The sequence below is a fragment of the Neolamprologus multifasciatus genome, chromosome 7 (assembly GCF_963576455.1).
Source record: "Neolamprologus multifasciatus chromosome 7, fNeoMul1.2, whole genome shotgun sequence".
Taxonomy (NCBI): Eukaryota; Metazoa; Chordata; class Actinopteri; order Cichliformes; family Cichlidae; genus Neolamprologus; species Neolamprologus multifasciatus.
The window spans coordinates 41,559,119-41,577,767 of NC_140445.1; the positions used below are offsets into that span (position 1 = coordinate 41,559,119).

An 18,649-nucleotide genomic window follows, 5' to 3' on the forward strand; every position below is an offset into this window, starting at 1 on the left:
TGTAAGCCAGGTGGCTGCAAAACAAGTATGTATGGTATAACCTTGTGGTGAATTTACTGGGAGAACTGAATGCACCAGAGCAGCAAACGGCCAAAACTTCTGCCCTTATTTTTTCCACTTGCTGATGATCAATTAATCAAGTGCATTTGATTAGCAGCACCAGCTACCATTTATTCTCCTAATACCTATGGAGCAGTAAAGGTGGATTGCCTAGTGTTTGTGACACAGGACCCACACACACACGGGTTATGCTTGGTGTCTTTTTATATTGAAAATAATCTGCGTTTTTTTGGCACCCGCCTCGGACGCAGCCACTCCGTCTCTCTGCCAGCATCCTCTGCCCCATCTCCCTCATTAACGCAGTCCCGTACACCTGTTGCCTCCCCGCCTCTGTGCCGCCCAGAGAGCTCACTGTGTCACCCCTCCTCTGCAGCAGGCCAGCAAACCACGCCCCCGCCACAGTGTTCAATTCAATTTTATTGAAATGACAAAAAACAGTTGCCTCAAAGCACTTTATATTGTAGGCTACAGACAGTACAATAAAACAGAGAAACCCCAATAATCAGACCACTGCCTATGAGAAAGTGCTTTGGCAACAGTGAGAAGGAAAAACTCCCTTTTAACAGGAAGAAGCCTCCAGTAAAACTAGGCTCAGGAAGGTGCGGCCATCTGCCGAGATCGGTTGAGGGTGAGGAAGGAAATAAGGCAGGAAAAAAGGACTTGTACCCATTGGCTGGGTAGAGAGATCGAGCTGGAAATGATTACAATGATTAAAAATTGAGACCGAAATATTACAACCTGGGGGTGAGAGAGTGTTGAGAAGATGGAAGGGGTACTTTGAGAAGCTGATGAATAAATAAAAGCGAGAGGACGACAGTGTTGATGGATAAATAAAAAGGTGGTCGGAAAGAGACGCACTGTGTATTTCTGGATCTAGAGAAAACTTTGTGAGGAAGTCAGATGTGGCAGAGAAGTATGTGAGGGTGGCACAGAACAGGTACAGTGTGAGGACAGAAAGGCAGTGTTGAGGTAGAAGGGACAGATGGGTTAAGGTTACATCAGGGATCTACTTTGAGCTCCTTCTTCATGGAGTGATATTGGACAGGTTGACAGATGACATTTGGCAGTTTCTGTCTGCTAAGATGTTCACAGGTGACATTGTGATCTATAGTTTGGAAAACAAAAAAACAAACAAACAACAGGCTGGACTTGAGGTGCTGAGTGTGTGACCACTATGGAGAGGATATACAAGTATATCGGATGGAAAGCTAACGTTGAGTGCTTTGGAGACAAAGTAAGAGCTGCAAGGCTGAGACAATTTTGACATGAGCAGTGAAGACACTGGCTGTAGAGTAGGATGGAAAAAAAGCAAGAGCACAGATAAGGTTCAGGGGTGTAGTGAAGGAGGACACGCACAGGGCTGGTGTGACAGAGCAAAGATGTTAGGGATAGTGTGAGATGGAGGCACAAGAGCTGCTGTGGTGAACGATAAAGGAAGCAGCCGAAAGAAGAGGATGTGCAGATTTTGACCATGTACAGATAAAATACTAATTATTCACTTGTGCACCTAATTCTCATTTTCTGAAGTCATTATCGAATATGTAATCATTCTACCTTGTAAAAAACAAAAAGCAAACCAAAAAGTTCAAAGAAATTAATAAAAGACCCAAATTACTATGGCATTCATGCCCATTGGTGTTTGTAAACTGATCACAAATGTATTTTATAATCCCAACTTTTTGAATAACTACATGTTTAAGTTAAAGAACAGAATTATGCAGCAGTCATGAGCCCATTAAGATGATTTTAATTTTCATCAGCTGTACAATTTCTCATTTTCAAAAATGACATCACAAACATTTGTTTTCTTGGTCTTAAAATGGGGACACTTAATCTTAAAACAATTTTCTCAATTTTTCTGCAAAAACAAACAATATGGAATTTAAAAAACAAAACAACCCCAAAACAAACAAATAACAACAACAAAAAAAAAACCCAAACCCCCGCACTGATTTCAGAACAGTCATATAACCTCAAATCATTCCATCAGGACATGAATATGACAGATCAGGTAACTGAACATTTGTCTTGTTACACAGGAAGATGCCTGACCACAACTGTACAGTGCAAATCTGATCCATTTTTTACACAACTGGGCATTTACATTACAGAAGAGCTAAAGTCACCTTATGGCTGTAATAATCCATAATTTAACTGTCTTCAGAGAAATCAAATCATATTATCTGTTGACACTTGGATCTTGATGAATCCTGGAAACTGAGTGGAAGTAAGAACGACAACATGGAAATACAAAAGTAGCAATTTGCCAAACAGCTCTATCAATGGGGCTTTTCCAATATCTCAGTTGGTTCAGTCTTAGTGTAAAGCAGTTTAGCTAAAACCTAAAATATGATATGCACACTGCACTACCAGCTGGAAAACTTGATGGTGGAGGATGGTGCAGCAATGGCAGAAAACAGCTTACATTAGCAGTTACTTTTCACAGTGTTCATATAGCTGAAAGCCACTGATGTACTGCAAAAATAAGGCTAATGTGTGAGTGTGCAGACACGAAGAAACTGAAATGTATGAAGAACTGAACGCAGAGGCTTAAATGCAGCTTTCCCTCAGAGATGACGAAGGCAGGGGACCAATTTGGCCAGATAAGATCCAGTATGTTGAACAGTGCATTTGCACAAGGGTCATTCTGTCCCTACAAACGAGTTCCAAGTCACTTCTGTTTTTAGATACAAACCCGTCTTCAAGCAACAACTTACAGTCCACTAGAAGTCAAACTGGCCCCACTACGCATTGAACTCAACCAACTGCAGAGAAACAGTGACAACTACAGAAAGATCAAAAATTAAACTGTAATGCATCACAGCAGACATAAGATAACCGAGAGACAGCCGGGGGTGGCAGAAATCAATTCGGTTGGTTTGGGTATATATGCTAATCTGTAGAATGAAAGCATGATGGTGAGGGCCCTTCGCTCAGGACACTCAGGTTTAGAAAAATACATGCAAGCCTTGCCGTCTCTTTCCCAACACATGTTCAGATAATAAAAACATGGTGTTAACATGTGTATGTACATGCACTCCATCCGCCACAGCTAGTTTTCACTGATTATTGTAGGTGAAGAACGTGTTTGAGCGACTGATTTACAAAATGCATAATGACTGTTACAGTAAGAACTGGGATTAGCTGAAGTGCTTGGGGTGTTCAAAAACCACTGCTATAATACGACATTGTATAAGCAGGATTATCCACATTTTCTCCAACCAGCAGGATTTCATGAGACGTGTACTACCCTTTCCTTCAAAAATGTGGACAGGAGGAGAAACATTCAGTGACATATGAATGACAAATATCTCCCATGTGTGAAACAGTTGAAGTTTCGGCTGCGTGTGTGATATGGCCAAACTCATTTATGAGCCGTCTCTTCCGTTTTAGTTTACATAAGTTGACTGGGGGCTAGTTTCAGTTCACAACAAGGTTTAACAAGAAGGCTGAAAAACTATCATCACTCACTTCTATTGATGTCAACACTTACCCCATGCCTACTCACAGGAAGACTCATTCTGCTAACTCAGTGTACAAACAGCTGACTAATAACACCACTATGGTGACCATGTGGCTTTAGGAAAAAAAAATTAAAAATCACAAAACTAAGCAAAAATGGCATCTGAAAGTACCATAATGTCATTGTTAGGAAAAGCTACATTTATACCCAGACTTACGCGCACGCACACACGCACACAGGCTTGGAATTTGCAAAATCAGCATAGTTGTAAAGAACTGCAAGCAGGACATCTCACAGTTCTTCTTCTAAAAAAAAAAAAATATATATATATACTTGAATGTAAAGTTCCATCAAATAATGTTCTCATATTAAAGACATGGAGAGGGTGTGTGGATAGAGACTGGCACAGGATGTGGCTTTGGGTAGGAATAATTAGCAAAATCCACTTAGAGCCATTGAAAAGACATTCAAACTGGAAAAAAGCATTTAACAGCAGAGAGCAGTTTTAGCTTTGACATTATCTGTGTACAGTAAGGGTCACGGAGGGATGTGTGGCAGAGACCTGAAACATGGGCATACAGGCTGACACACAGTGATGTGAAGACATTGTGTTTAAACACATACATGCAGCTTCTACTCTTAGTGCACGACTGCTCCTGCTGTCGCATTCGGAAGCCATTTTAGCAGAACGGCTGCCATTGGATGAAGCACGAAATGAAGGCCATGGGGAAGTATGCAGTAATTTTAGTCATAGTCCGGCTACATGTGCGTTGCTGTGTTACGTTCACCGGTCCATCATGCTAAGGATCATCTCTGGTGTCAAATCTCCGTTGGCTGAAGCTGCCGCTGTTTCTTCGTTCACCGGAAGCTCAACAGTCTCTACCCCTTCATCAAGCCCCACCCCCTCCACAGTGAGGGCCACTCCCTGCTCCAGAGGAGTCGCTGCAGAGGCATCGCCTTCCTCCTTCTTCACTATGATGTTCTCCACTGCCCCAGTGCTCTCATCCTCCACCTGAATGATGGCAGCAGCTAAAAAACACAACAGGCATATGTCTTACTATCCATAACACTATCAAAAACGACAGGTTCGTTTACTAGAGTACTCGTCTTCTACGGTTATTAATCACTAACATATATGGCATACATTCATTTCTAATCTGTCACAGACACTACAGTTAAAAAAGAAAGCCCGTTAATGCTAGAGCAGGACACATAGAGGTTACTCTTTTTAGATTACTTCTTTTTTAAATTTGTATTTTAATGCTCACCAGAAGCAGCTGTTTTGGTAGCAACTCTAACGGACTTGCTGGGTGTTGGAGGCTTGGGGGCATTTTTGGGGGGGCGGCCTCGTTTCCTCTTGACTGGTGGTTCATCGGGGGCTGGTACAGGAATGGCAGCTGGAGCCTGGTCCAGTTCCATGCTTTCTGGGTCCTCCTCTTCCTGTAGAAGTGATGACTCTTCCTCACCCTCACCCTCTTCCTCATCATCATCCTGCTCAGCATGATCCTCATCTGAATGAACACACACAAAACAATCTAGTTGAACATAGTTACAGAAAAACACAGCCCTGTATAAACCCCAAAACAGCGTCCACATCTCACCACTGTCATCATCATCATCCCTCCTGCTCCTCATCTTCCTCTTTCTTCCTCTTCTTCCTTTCTTTGGGATTGTAGCTCCATTCTCAGCATCCTCCACCTCACCGCTGCAGTTCTCCGCGTGGCGAGCCATGGTGTTCTAAAAGAAACACACCCGTAAACAGTCTGTGTTGTGACTTGCAGGTAACTAGCTGGCCTAGGAGTTGACCCTAAGCTTTCACTTCATGTGTGACAGCTAAAAACACATGTATCCTTACCCTTCGGGTGAAGGTCTTGTTACACTTGGGACAAACAAAGGTGGCAGGGATAAAGTTGGGGTCATGGTAGCGTTTGAAGTGCATGTCCAGGAGCTGCTTCTGTCTGAAGGTCTTTTCACACTGGCTGCAGGCATATGGTTTCTCTCCGGTGTGGGTTCGGCGATGCATGACCATGTGGCGCTCCTGGACACAGCAACATGAAACCACAGTTTTCACTGTTAGCAGCAAATATTATTTCATATATCATGCATGCAATAACGGCCAGCAGTTAGATAGTTGACAGACTGCTGAATGTATGGTCATATGGTCTCATTTACACTGTGTAGTGTTGTGCTGATGACGTCAGGGATCGATAATGGTCAAGTTAATAGTGATAGCGCAGTGATCAAAGTAATTCATATCCTAATTGATGTATTAAATTAGTATTGTCATTGTGCTAAGATTCTTAGCTTTGTCCACCATGACTGGAGAAGTCAAGAATACTGGTGGCTGCCGGTGCTAGATCCCTCAGCCTCCTTGTACATGCACCTATGGTATGAATTGAAAAAAAAAAATCCTATAATGAAATTCCTGAAAACGAAATCCTACATCATCTCATTCTCGGTGTCCATGCATGCTGACCTGCTGGGGTAACGCCTCAAAAACAGTTTTAGTGGTTATCCACCATAACACCATACTGTCCCAGTACAGTTTGCTACTATCAAACTGCAGAGCCTTCAGCTTCCAGACTCACTCTCAGACTTTTAAACATGAGCAGATGATTCACACTTGATACTAAACTGAAACAATAATATTACTACAAATATGAAAAACCTGGTTGTCACACAATATCAGTTGTATTACAGACCTGGCGACAGCAGTAGTCACACATGTCACATTTGAACCTCTTCTCATTCTTATGTGACTTCTGGTGCTGGATCAGAGCATAGCGCTCATGGAAAACTGCGTCACAGTAACGACATTTCTTTCCGGTCTCAATGAATGAGTGTTGCTTACGAAGATGGACACCTAAGATAGCACACAGATGACAGGAATGTAAATTAGGTGGCAGAAACAGCAGGTTAAAGTAAAGTACCATGTGTGTTTGTGTGTTTACGCAGTGTGTTTTACCCAAGTCACTCTTGCGTGCAATGACGGTGTCACAGTGTGGACAGTGGAATTTGGCCACATTTTCAGTGTGTTTCTGCAGAATGTGCATCTTCATGGTTCCACTCTGGGTAAATCGGGCATGGCAGATGTAGCACTCATAGGGTTTCTCTCCTAAGAATGATGATTGAGCACATACAATGTTTTACAGTTTCCTGTTTTTCATTTCTTTCTCATTTCTCAAAGAGGCCTATATGCCAATATTGGAGTAACTGGGTACTAGCAGTCCGTACCATTTCTAACTTGAGTAATTTAGTTTGGGAAGCAATTTATTATTCTTTCACATGAAAACAATCAATAAAGCTGTGCACCAAAGAAAACACTTCATTGTCCTTCAGTTCTTTAAACACACAGGAGAGGAGCAGTTAAGGTGTCGGCTTTACCTGAGTGTGTCCTCATGTGTCTCTTCAGCTTGTAAGTGTCTCTGCTAGCGTAACTGCAAAGACTGCACTGGAATGGACGCTCGCCGGTGTGGGAACGAATGTGACGCTTTAATTTGCTCACCTACACAACAGTCACACACAAAGTTACATGTTGGTAAACACTTAAATACCAAGAACACAAAGCAGACAATAGATAAACTTGCCTCCACACTGGCATAGTCACACATGGAGCATTTGAAGGGTTTCTCGTGTGTGTGCTTGTAGCGACGATGGCGAACCAGCTCTCCACTAGTCACGAAAGCCATATCACAGTCTGTGCACTTGTGTGGACGAGTTCCTGCATTAATAAATGTAAGATATATGGAAGCAATCCTTGCATACTTGTGTGAAAAAAATATATTGAACTATCAGCAAAGTACAACGTTGTACATTTTAATGACACCACAGATTCATGTTTACCGGTGTGAGTGTTGAGATGGTTTCTTAGCAAAGTGACTGTCCTAAAAGCTCTTCCACACAAATGACATTTGTGAGGTCTCTCATCTGTGTGGCTCTTCATGTGCCTGTCCAAGTTGGAGCGTCGAGGGCATGTGTAGCTACACAGCTCACACTGAAATGTCTTCTTCACTCCTAACAAACAACAAAGACATCGAAAGATTTCATATTCAGTAACAGTGTTTGTATAGCAAAACAATGCAATGCATTTGGGGCTAGCTGCATCTACAGGGCACGCGCATTTAACTAAGACAGTCTTAACTTACAATATTAAGTTTCAACTGTTAAATACAGCTGCTGAACCATTAAGTTAGGACTGACTGTACATCTCTATTCATATTCTTGTTGTGTGATCACTTTTGTTTTGATAGTTCAGAGCTGATTTATATCAGAGAAGACAAATAAACAAGACAGTACAAGCGTCTTGGTAGCCTGTCTAAACACATTAAGTCAATGTGCAGAATCTGGACTAGGTTTAAGTTTGTTTGGCAAAACAAAGATGGATCCTTGCAACCGACTTACTATATCAATTGCCTAGAGTACCAGGATTATCAACCCATGTACATATATAGATTTTGGGAATCATTTTTATAGAAATTATATAAATCACAAGTTGTGGCTAATCTCAAAATGAACAGTGAATTGCCGACTTGTTTAACGCCTGTTGTCATACATGTCTGTGTTTAATACATGAGCGAAGTGAACAATTGCTGCAGCACAAAACAAACAAACAAACAAAAAAAAACACATGGCTGTAGGGTAGGTTTACTAAGTAAAGCTAGTTTTGATTTAATAATTGTTTTCTGTCACATGTTCCTGTATATTACTGTAAGGTACAGTAGTGTACAGGAACCTAGATATTAATGGGGTTTTTTAGCCTTAGGCTGTATCTGCTGGCTTGTTATGTTTGGTAACATTGCCACTCGAGTTTTCATTAATGGTTTCTGTTGTCATTTTATTTTATCTCATTCACACACTAACGTACTGGTGTGTATGGCTGCAGTAGCCTAAACAGCCAGCTGATCCTCCTATGCCGTGTATTTCAACTTTCTGTGGTTTTGCAGCTACGCTGGGTTGGTGCAGTGCTATTCTCCAAACCCATTTATATTTATTTATAAAGCACATGAAACAAAGGTTTAAACAATAAATTAAGAGATACACCACACATACAAACCATACAAACCACAGAATAAATTTGAGATTTAAGGCATAACATGGGGAAGTAACTCATTCCACAATTTAGGAGCTATGACATAGAAAGCTCAGTCCCTTCTGCTCTTACGTCTAGTCTTTGGAGCATGGAGGGATAGCTGGTCAGCAGATCTCAGTGACATTGAAATAACATAAGGTGTTATGAGATCAGAAAGATAAGATGGAGCCGACCCATTAAGGGATTTAAAAATTATACAATCTTTAGGGCTGCAAAGATAAAACAACCCCAGGCACACTAATGTACAACTCAAGCAGAGTTGTACTGCCTCAAGTGGTGTCAAATTGATCCGAGTAGGTGCTAATGGAAAAAGCCCTTTACTTACCCTTCTTCTTTATCTTGGTAGGTTTAGGTGGTTTCATGTTGCCGACCACTTTTTCAGCATTGACCTCAGACAGAAGGCCCTCCTGCTGTTCTTCCTCAAAGTCATAGACACTGACATCCATATCCTTGTCTCCCTCAGCATAACGCAGACGACTTTTTTTACCCTGGACAAACAGCAAGTTCAGTTCCAGTACAGCAAAGTCTCTTAAATCTGCATTTACAAAAATAACAATCCCACCACCTTTCTTACCTTTTTGATCTTCTTAACAACTCCAGATGGTGGCTGATAGTCTGGGTCCTTAGCCCAGTTTGGGTCGTCATTTGGAGGCTGAACAGGCTCCTCTTCCCCCTCTTCCAGAAGCTGGTTACCCACCTCTTCATCTTCCTCCTCGTCAGGTTGCGTTTCTGCTCCTTCCTCCTCCTGTTCCACAGTCTCCACCTCACCATTAGCACCAACCTTAACTACCTAAACATGAAAAGGCACAAACTGCTCAGTCAGGGGGTGTTATTTAAGTTTTTATTCAGAACATACAGGCACTACAATTGAGTTAAATGCACTTTTGGTGCAAAATTATTAACCAGAGTAACAAAACAGAGAATGAAAGCAAAAAAACCCCACCAAAACTTAAGTACTAATGAACCAGTAGAGAAAGGTGAGCAGCATCTTAGTTAAAGGGGAAACTATAGTTAGCCACTTTTTAGTGAGTGCTTTCTTACTGGTTTACCAGCAGAACGTTCAACAACTACCTCTTTACATCACCCTCCAGAAATTGAAGATTGGAACCAAATGATAACAGAATTGCTACGTTAAATGTTTTTTCCTAATTTCTTGCTAATGTATGTCCAGTACCGGAGGATCAGTGGGAAAGCCAGGAAAATATGTAAGTGGTTTGCATTTTGTTTCATCACAGGATCTCCAGCAAGTTAATTCTCTGTGGAGAAAGTTACTCTCTCGAGGACAGAGAGGAAGTCCACTGGTACTGATATGTTTTCCTAAGTTTCCGGTTCCATTTTAAAATTTCCCTCCTTTTCACATTTTTCCATTATAGCTCTTATGATTTTACACTTTCAATTTGTGTAATCCTTGGTATATTTTAGAAATGTATCGAATTTCTTGAATTGATTTATATGCCACTAAGAGAACCTTTAAAAACAACTGACACATCTGCTTCAACATCTTTCTTTTTAAACACATTTCCCATATAATGTCGATTTTTGTGAAAATCTATAGAAGTCTTGATTTGTCAATCCTTGTTCTTTCAAATCTTCAAAGTATTTTAAAAGTGGTCCCACTAAGTAAATTGTTTATTTAACCAAACCTATGTCTTTTATCCTATAACCTATATCTATATCATTCTTAAATCAACTATCAGTTTTATTTGGGCTGAATTCAGGGTCGTATATTATCCAGTGTATCGGTCTATAGAGTTCCTTGGGTTGCTTCTCTCTGACCACACTGAACCAAGTCCTAAGAGATGTTTATATCCAGGGGTTGGATTCATTAAGGTGGAGCAGGTTCTGTCACTCATTACTCCCTGTAATGAAATATGACTTTATATTTCCATCTCCTTCCACTGTGCTGTGCAGACTGAGTTACAGATGTCCGTCAAGGTTGTGATCTGTACTGCCCTAAACTAATCTCTAGTACTTGGCAGGAAAAGACGTTCTTTGTCTTTAGCCACTTGCAGGGTCTTAAGTTTAAATAAAAGTGCCAAACAAAACAGCAAAACCACCTGTCGACTTCTCTTTCTTCTTTCCAAGCACTTCTGGTGCATGATCATGTTCCAAGAAAACCTTCCTGTCTTGAAAAACAAACCCCCTTTTTCTGACAGACAATTTTGAAACTTCTTCCTTTACCTTGAAGCTGCCAAACTTGGCCACTATGGATCACTGAAGGGCAGCACATGGCAGCTTCAGAGCGACACAGTGGTGAGCGCTCTCCATCCCCAGCTCCATGTGTGAAATAGCCAACTTCTCCCTCAATGCATTTTCTACAAAAGCAGCTACATTGGGCAAGTTTTCTTCTATTCTGTGAATTCTTTCACATCTCGACCTTCCCTTCTTGGTCATTAACCTGGCTCCATCCAGCTAGCATGGGTGTCAACATTCTTTCTTCTGCTTCTGTAATTCTTTTTTCAGTGTGGTCCATTCCCTTGCTCATTTTTACAATTTTGCCTTTAATTTCACAGAGTTCAGTACTGTTTTCATGGCAGAAGTCTCTTAACTCTTTGAGGATGGTTTGAAGATTAGTTGAGTTGCTAGTATCCTGTTCCTCCATCCCCAAGTGGCTCGCATCAGGGTCTTCTTCCCCCACAAATAGGGCCTTTATCTTGAAGTGGGACACTCTTGTATGCCTTCCTTTCCTTTCCAGTGATACCATCTCTTGAGTTCATTTATGACCTCTTTTTTCCTAAAGGATCAGGAGCTCAAACTTTATGCTCCTACTGTCATATCACCCAAACTGGAAGTTTAATGACACCCAGACCCGAAGAGGACACTTGATTGTTTTTAAAGACACTGATCACTTCAGTTCTTTATATGTTAGAACTTTCTACAGTGTGGGCCATTTATATGGATACACCGTAATAACATGGGAATGGTTGGTGATATGAAAGTCCTGTTTGTGGCACATTAGTATATGTGAGGGGACAAACTCCTCAAGATGGGTGGTGACCATGGTGGTCATTTAGAAGTCGGCCATCTTGGATACAACTTTTGTTTTTTTCAATAGGAAGAGGGCCATGTGACACATCAAACTTATTGGTAATGTCACAAGAAAAACAATGGTGTGCTTGGTTTCAACGTAACTTTATTCTTTCATGAGTTATTTACAAGTTTCTCTTTGTTCACAGCCATTGACATGTCAAAGAGGTTAACACGTGAGGATCGGATTGAAATTGTGTTGATATCTGGTGAACGCAGTAACCTGGTCATTGCAGCAGATTTCAATGCAAGACCCCCTACGAGACCACCCATCTCCCATGCTACAGTTAGAAAACTACTTGCTAAGTTTTGTGAAACTGGTTCAGTGTTGGATTTGCCAAAATGTGGACGCAAGAAAACTGTCACTAATGAAGAAACATCAGTGGCTGTCCTAGCTTCATTCAGCAAGAGCCCACAGCGTAGCACTCACCGCATGTCACTGGAGATTGGCATTAGTCGAACATCCCTTCGGTGGATATTAGCTACTCACAAATGGCTCCCTTATAAACTCCAGCTACTGCAGCATCCCAACGAGGATGACCCAGATTGGCGCACAGAATTTGCAGAATGGGCAAAACAAAAATTGGAACAGGACCCTCAGTTCACGCAGAAGATTTTGTTCAGTGATGAGGCAAACTTTTATGTGAATGGTGAAGTTAACAAACAAAACCACCGCTATTGGTCTGACACTAACCCACATTGGATGGATCCCTCCAAGACTGTTGGACCAACAAAAGTGATGGTTTGGTGTGGTATATGGGCTACAACGATAGTGGGTCCATTCTTCATCAATGGAAACCTCAAGGCCACTGGATATTTGAAATTGCTACATGATGATGTGTTTCCCTCTTTATGCACTGAAGCTGGCACGTTCCCTGAGTTTTTCCAGCAAGATGGTGCACCACCACATTATGGGTGCCAGGTCCGAGCATTCCTAGATGAACAGTTTCCTGGAAAGTGGCTTGGTCGTCGTGGGCCAGTTGAATGGCCCCCAAGGTCTCCCGATCTGACCCCCTTAGACTTTTATCTTTGGGGTCATCTGAAGGCAATTGTCTATGGTGTGAAGATATGAGATGTGCAGCACCTGAAACTACGGATACTGGATGCCTGTGCTGGCATTTCTCCTGTGGTGTTGCTATCAGTGTGTGAAGAGTGGGAGAAGAGGGTTGCATTGACAATCCAACACAATGGGCAGCACATTGAACACATTTTATAAGTGGTCAGAAACTTGTAAATAACTCATGAAAGAATAAAGTTACGTTGAAACCAAGCACACCATTGTTTTTCTTGTGACATTACCAATAAGTTTGATGTGTCACATGGCCCTCTTCCTATTGAAAAAAACAAAAGTTGTATCCAAGATGGCCGACTTCTAAATGACCACCATGGTCACCACCCATCTTGAGGAGTTTGTCCCCTCACATATACTAATGTGCCACAAACAGGACTTTCATATCACCAACCATTCCCATGTTATTACGGTGTATCCATATAAATGGCCCACACTGTAGAAAGTTCTAACATATAAAGAACTGAAGTGATCAGTGTCTTTAAAAACAATCAAGTGTCCTCTTCGGGTCTGGGTGTCATTAAACTTCCAGTTTGGGTGATATGACAGTAGGAGCATAAAGTTTGAGCTCCTGATCCTTTAGGAAAAAAGAGGTCATAAATGAACTCAAGAGATGGTATCACTATGCTGAAAGGAAGGCATACAAGAGTGTCCCACTTCAAGATAAAGGCCCTATTTGTGGGGGAAGAAGACCCTGATGCGAGCCACTTGGGGATGGAGGAACAGGATACTAGCAACTCAACTAATCTTCAAACCATCCTCAAAGAGTTAAGAGACTTCTGCCATGAAAACAGTACTGAACTCTGTGAAATTAAAGGCAAAATTGTATCCAAGATGGCCGACTTCTAAATGCCCACAATGGTCACCACCCATCTTGAGGAGTTTGCCCCCTCACATATACCAATGTGCCTAAAAATCAGAGAATATTAACCATGCCCTTTTAAATTCAACTTTTCTCTTGTGTTAGTCGCTTTTAAAATATCTCACATGGTTAAGGTTGTCACAATAAAAGATTAAAACAATTGTTTTTTGGGTCAAGTAAGCAACAACACTGTTGGTACTGATACTGTGGTAAAAAAGTATCTGATTCAATAGTAATTTTTAATATTGATTAGTATCATTTCTTGCAACACGACTATTAGATACAATATTTTTAGGTTATCTGAGACTGCTGTAATTCTGCTGACTCTGCACCATGTTTTCCCGAGTTGGTAAGGTAAGCTTCTTGTCTAGTTGCTGGCCGACTGTTCTCAGCAACTTATAAACTGCAGCCTAGTTAATGATCACCTATGGGCACAGATGATCTAACCAAATAGATACAAACTGAATTTTTGGAATGTGAAGAAAGGTCACAATGGTTGGCTAGTTTGAAAAAACACATAAAAATAAAATAAATAAATAAACTTTCGCCCAATTCTTGCTTGTATAAATGACACGTCAAGTGATAAATAAGTGTTCTTACAAGGTGTGTTTGACCTGCTGTGGCCTTTACGTTAATGTGACATTCAATTTAGACCAAAGCTTTGCAGCAGCTCTTACACAAAGGCTTCTGAGCCTGACCTAAGGAATATACACTAATCATTTTTAACATTAAACGACTAAAGAAAATTTAACCTTTGACTAAAGTACATATATAATTTTCAAATGTCATGCATGAGTTTACAGCTGTACATCTGTGTACCTGAAAGCCTTCAGGCAGCGGAAGGGTGTGACAGATAACTGGGTCTCCATCTTTAGGCATTGCAGTAGTGTCTACAAAATTGCCCTGTTGAAGCGCCTCTACAGTAGTGGCTGAAACAGGCACCTGAACCAGCTGTAGCTCCCCCAAGCCCAACGCGGCCTGCTCCTCCATGTTCACCACCTGAGGACAGGACAACAGAAATCATGCCTTCTGATTCAACAGAGTAGTGAGATTTTACACACACACACACACGCACGCACACATATATATAAATCAATCTGGGGGGGGGGGGGTTGCCTTATTTGATAGAACAGTGGAGAGAGGCGGGAATGTCGAGAGAAGTGCTAAGAGTAAATGGCCTTGGGATAAACAGGCCTGCATTAGCTTTAGGAATATGTGTCGCCTGCTCAACTGTGTAACCAGCACTCTACTGAAACTAATAGACAACATTAACAAATAGAACACATAAACTTAATTAAAACTATATTAAAAGTCTACTGGCTTTGTTGACACCACAAATGGATAAAAGTCAAAGAAAAAAAGAAAAAAAAGAAAAAAATACAAATATGAAATGGAAAAAAGTACCTGTAGGGTGATTATCTGCGTTTGATCCACAGTTGTCACCGTAGCTTGGTGAGCACCACCTGGTACCCCTCCGACCACACCCACCGCAGCTGATGATCCTCCCACTGCAGCATCTATTACCTACAATTGTGTATAATAATGAGCACTGTGGTAAAGATGCATATTCTGGAAGGCATGCTTGGTACTCTAAATTCAATAAATGTCATATCTAAAACTAAAGTGACATCAAAACATAATATTTTAATTTTTCTTCTAAGTTTAAATAACTATTAAATCCTGAAAAATAACGTAAAATAATGTAACTGTAACTCACCTCAGTCTTCATCTGCAAAAGGGTGGGATCCAATGAGTCCATAACCATCATTTCAACACCTGTGCCACCTTCCACACCAACTCCTTCCATTAGCTGTTGCTGGGATTGAGTGACTGCTGCCATTCCTTCCCCGTGACCTGTTGGATAAAACAGACCTGTTGGATAAAACCTTTGACTGTTTTAATGTCAAAATGTCCCTGTTTACATTACAAATTATTATTATTATTATTATTTTTTTTTTACAGCTAAACGGTAAAATTACATATGAAATGAGTAAGAACCTTGTTCTACGACAACTCCAGCTTGTCCCTCCACCACACCCCCAGCCTCGGCTGCTTGCTGAAGGAGATCCGCCACCATGGCATCCTGGCTGTGAACAGCTTGGATGGACGGAAACTCTTTGGTGGGGACATCCACAACCCCTACACCATCTGTTGGCCTCCCGTCCATGCTGGGTAGGAACTGAAATATTGTGTTGTGGAAAGAAACATTTTCTAGCAGTGTGGGGCCATATTTCGTCTAGGACAGCAGTATACAGTCTTACAACTGAACACAAGAAGTTGACTAAACTATGACCATATAAAAACCAAAGGAGAAGAAACTAATCAGTAGCCGGTTCCAGTTTGATCATGTATCTGTTCACCAGCATGCTAAACTTCCATCTCAAAACATGACATTTTTCTGATTTAACGTTCTCCCATTTCTATTGATACTGAGGATTATTGCACATAAAAACATGATTTCTGTATGCATAGCATCTACTTTCAGAACTTGTGAAAATATGAAAAACAGATTATTCAAATATTTCACATCATTAACTAGTGAACCGGATATGTACAATATTAAGATTCTGGATAATATTAAAATGTAAAACAAACACTATGCTGCCACTATCAAGCTGTACTCTCAGAATGGGAACAAAGTGAAACTTATGAGGCTCAACTTTTTCTTAACACTACAGCTGTTACCTGGAATAGAAAGGATAATGGCTTAAACATGACTTTGCTGACTAGGCTGCAGTCTGCAGGGTTCTTGTACCAGAGATCTCCCTTTTTTGCTGCTGAAAGCCCTGAGCTGTGCTCGATCAAATGTCTGCTACCTGACTGTCCCTGCCAACCTGAAGGACAGGAGAGGGTTATATTACACAGCAGTACTATATGCTTATGTATTTCGTGCACATTCACAAGCAGTGACTTTAACTGCATCATAAAGCAGGGAAAAGGGTTGTGGACCTGAAGGAGTACTATGAATGGAAAAAAAAAAAAAAAAGGAAAAAGTTTCGCACTAAAAGTGTCTACATTCAACATGTATTTTTCTCTCTGCCGCTGCAAGATCACACTACAACATTAAAACTATGTAGTGTTACACATCATGGTGAAATCTGATATAAATAGGTTTAAAAAAATATCTTAGAATAAAGGATCAGACTCATTAAATCTGCACTAACCCCCCCCCCCATTCTTCTATAAGACTAGACTTTATTAACAATGAAGCAAAACAACACTGACGCCATCACTGCTAATTGTTTAATTTGAGCAAAACCCTTAACTGTACACAAAGGGTGAGATCTAACAATCAGCTTTGAAATATGCTGACATTTTACACACCACACAGTCCAGAGAAAATTGCATTGGTAGCTCAAGAAATGATATGTGCTTGATCTGAATACTGTGCTAAAAATTCACCCTTAAAACACCACACATTTAGAGATGTGTATGTATTTATATATACACTTTAGATGAAGTAGTGGCTGTGTAACTACTCTTACAAACACCATAACCCCAATGTGATTTTAGAATACTGGCAATCCCTGAAATGTGTTTGTGAGATTCGACACATTTGTCTTTATTTGCTAAATATGGGAAACTGGAGAGGCTCTGGCAAAGGCCTTCATACATCCTTCCATTTACAGCAGAACAAATTTACCACAAAACAGCAATCACTCGGAGCGGAGCAGTCAGTTGTCGTCCCCTTTCAATGCATTTATATAGCTGTATTTTTGTAGCTCTCCAAGCCGAGTCGTAGAGGGAGCTCTCTGCTGTAATATATATCTGTGGCTATGAGGCTCTAGGTGGGCTTAGAATAAGCGACGAACTGGCAACGGGTGTAACAACACCCGACAATTCAGAGCACGTCGCGATGGGCTAAAAAGGAGAGAGGTGCAACATTCATAATGGAAGACGGCTGGAAGAACGCTAAATGCTCATCTGATCTTCGAGAACGCCAAAGATCGTTCTGCTGTGAATGCCTCGTCACTCTCCCGCACTTGCCTCGGCGTTGCTGTTTCCGTGTGTGTACTTTGCAACGAGGGGCCACAATAATCAGAGTTTGGTTCCAGTATTGCAGATGTGTCAGGAAAGTGCTGAGTAAAACGTTGGTTAGGGTCACGTTTCGAGACTCCGTTGCTTCGAAACATTCAGACGTATTAAGGGCGTTGGGTACAGAGGGCCTCAAGCCTGTCAGGTCGACGTGATCCTGTTAGCTTTGTTAACAGTGACTGCTAACCAACGCTAGTAGCTATCTCGCTTCTTTTCCCCCCAAATATAGATTTGATTAAACGTTATGCAACGCGCTAAAGCTCAAAGTAACGTGAACAGGATCACCCAAAACGATGCCAATGTCGCAACAATTATTTCGTGCTTGTAAGATTGTCTGGGTTACACTTTATATTAATGCAAACAAGCTAACGTTAACTAACTTAAACCCGCCAGTTCGATGTCGTCAAGGTAGCAAAAATGGGAAACAAAGAAGCGAGAAAATGGACGCCTTGGCCTAAACTCTCCAACCAAATCGACGGAGTATTCACAACATGTCTTCGACTATATTTTAACAAATACGTACGAAATACAACGGGATGTATACATATTTATTGTAACTTGTGTTTTTAAGCATATTTTGACAGGGTTTTCAATAACGATAGAGGGAGACAAACACTCTCCGACGAGCTGCCCGGACCCAGAGCCCCATCGTGACACCTAGAGGCCGATTAAAGATCCTGCAAACTCCCCCCTTATGTGAAAAGTAGTGATACTTTACCTCTTTTAGTCTGTTTCTCCTTCTGCTTAACTCGGCGGAAAGCACAGAGTCTGTGCTACAAAGTTTAGCCGACTAGGAAAAAATGCGGGCTTCTTCGCAGTTTGTTTTAATCCTTCTCCTGCTTTAGCAGAGTAGCTTCTGCCACAAAATGGCAGTTGGAAGCTCAGTGCGCCTGTGCGGCCGCTGGGGGGTGGTGTCGAAGCTGCTGCAGACACACTGATTGGCCAGGAGGGGCGCCCCGTTGGAATACAGTGAAGCCTATTTATCACAACGTTAGGAAAACGGAGCTTTCACAACCCTCGGAAATGCGACATTCACAAGAGAAT

General features: G+C 41.3%; 1 protein-coding gene across 3 annotated transcripts; it reads right to left on the bottom strand.

Moving 5' to 3' along the window:
- Positions 1–1,790: 1,790 nt before the first annotated feature.
- Positions 1,791–18,633, bottom strand: ctcf (CCCTC-binding factor (zinc finger protein)). 3 transcript variants are annotated; one of them, XM_085167428.1, is made up of 17 exons: positions 18,324–18,633; positions 16,256–16,404; positions 15,569–15,749; positions 15,288–15,442; positions 14,975–15,094; positions 14,390–14,569; positions 9,187–9,402; positions 8,938–9,100; positions 7,367–7,537; positions 7,111–7,244; positions 6,908–7,028; positions 6,489–6,638; positions 6,226–6,386; positions 5,379–5,561; positions 5,125–5,260; positions 4,792–5,034; positions 1,791–4,552 (listed from the first exon to the last, which is right to left on the bottom strand). In XM_085167428.1, the coding sequence occupies exons 2-17, from the start codon at positions 16,283–16,285 to the stop codon at positions 4,308–4,310; spliced, it is 2,589 nt and encodes an 862-aa protein (XP_085023554.1). In that variant the 5' UTR covers positions 16,286–16,404; positions 18,324–18,633; the 3' UTR covers positions 1,791–4,307. The 3 variants fall into 3 exon arrangements, with proteins under 3 accessions (XP_085023554.1, XP_085023555.1, XP_085023556.1); XM_085167429.1 differs by having other exon boundaries at positions 15,288–15,424; positions 18,324–18,628; XM_085167430.1 differs by lacking the exon at positions 16,256–16,404 and having other exon boundaries at positions 18,324–18,629.
- Positions 18,634–18,649: the final 16 nt, after the last annotated feature.

Bases quoted from the DNA above. Each gene is read 5' to 3' on its own strand.
- ctcf (XM_085167428.1), bottom strand. From the start codon at position 16,285: ATGTTTAAGCCATTATCCTTTCTATTCCAG. The intron at 14,570-14,974 runs GTACTTTTTTCC...TCCTGTCCTCAG, and splicing joins CGCAGATAATCACCCTACAG to GTGGTGAACATGGAGGAGCA. The intron at 4,553-4,791 runs GTGAGCATTAAA...TGTGTTTTTTAG, and splicing joins TACCAAAACAGCTGCTTCTG to CTGCTGCCATCATTCAGGTG.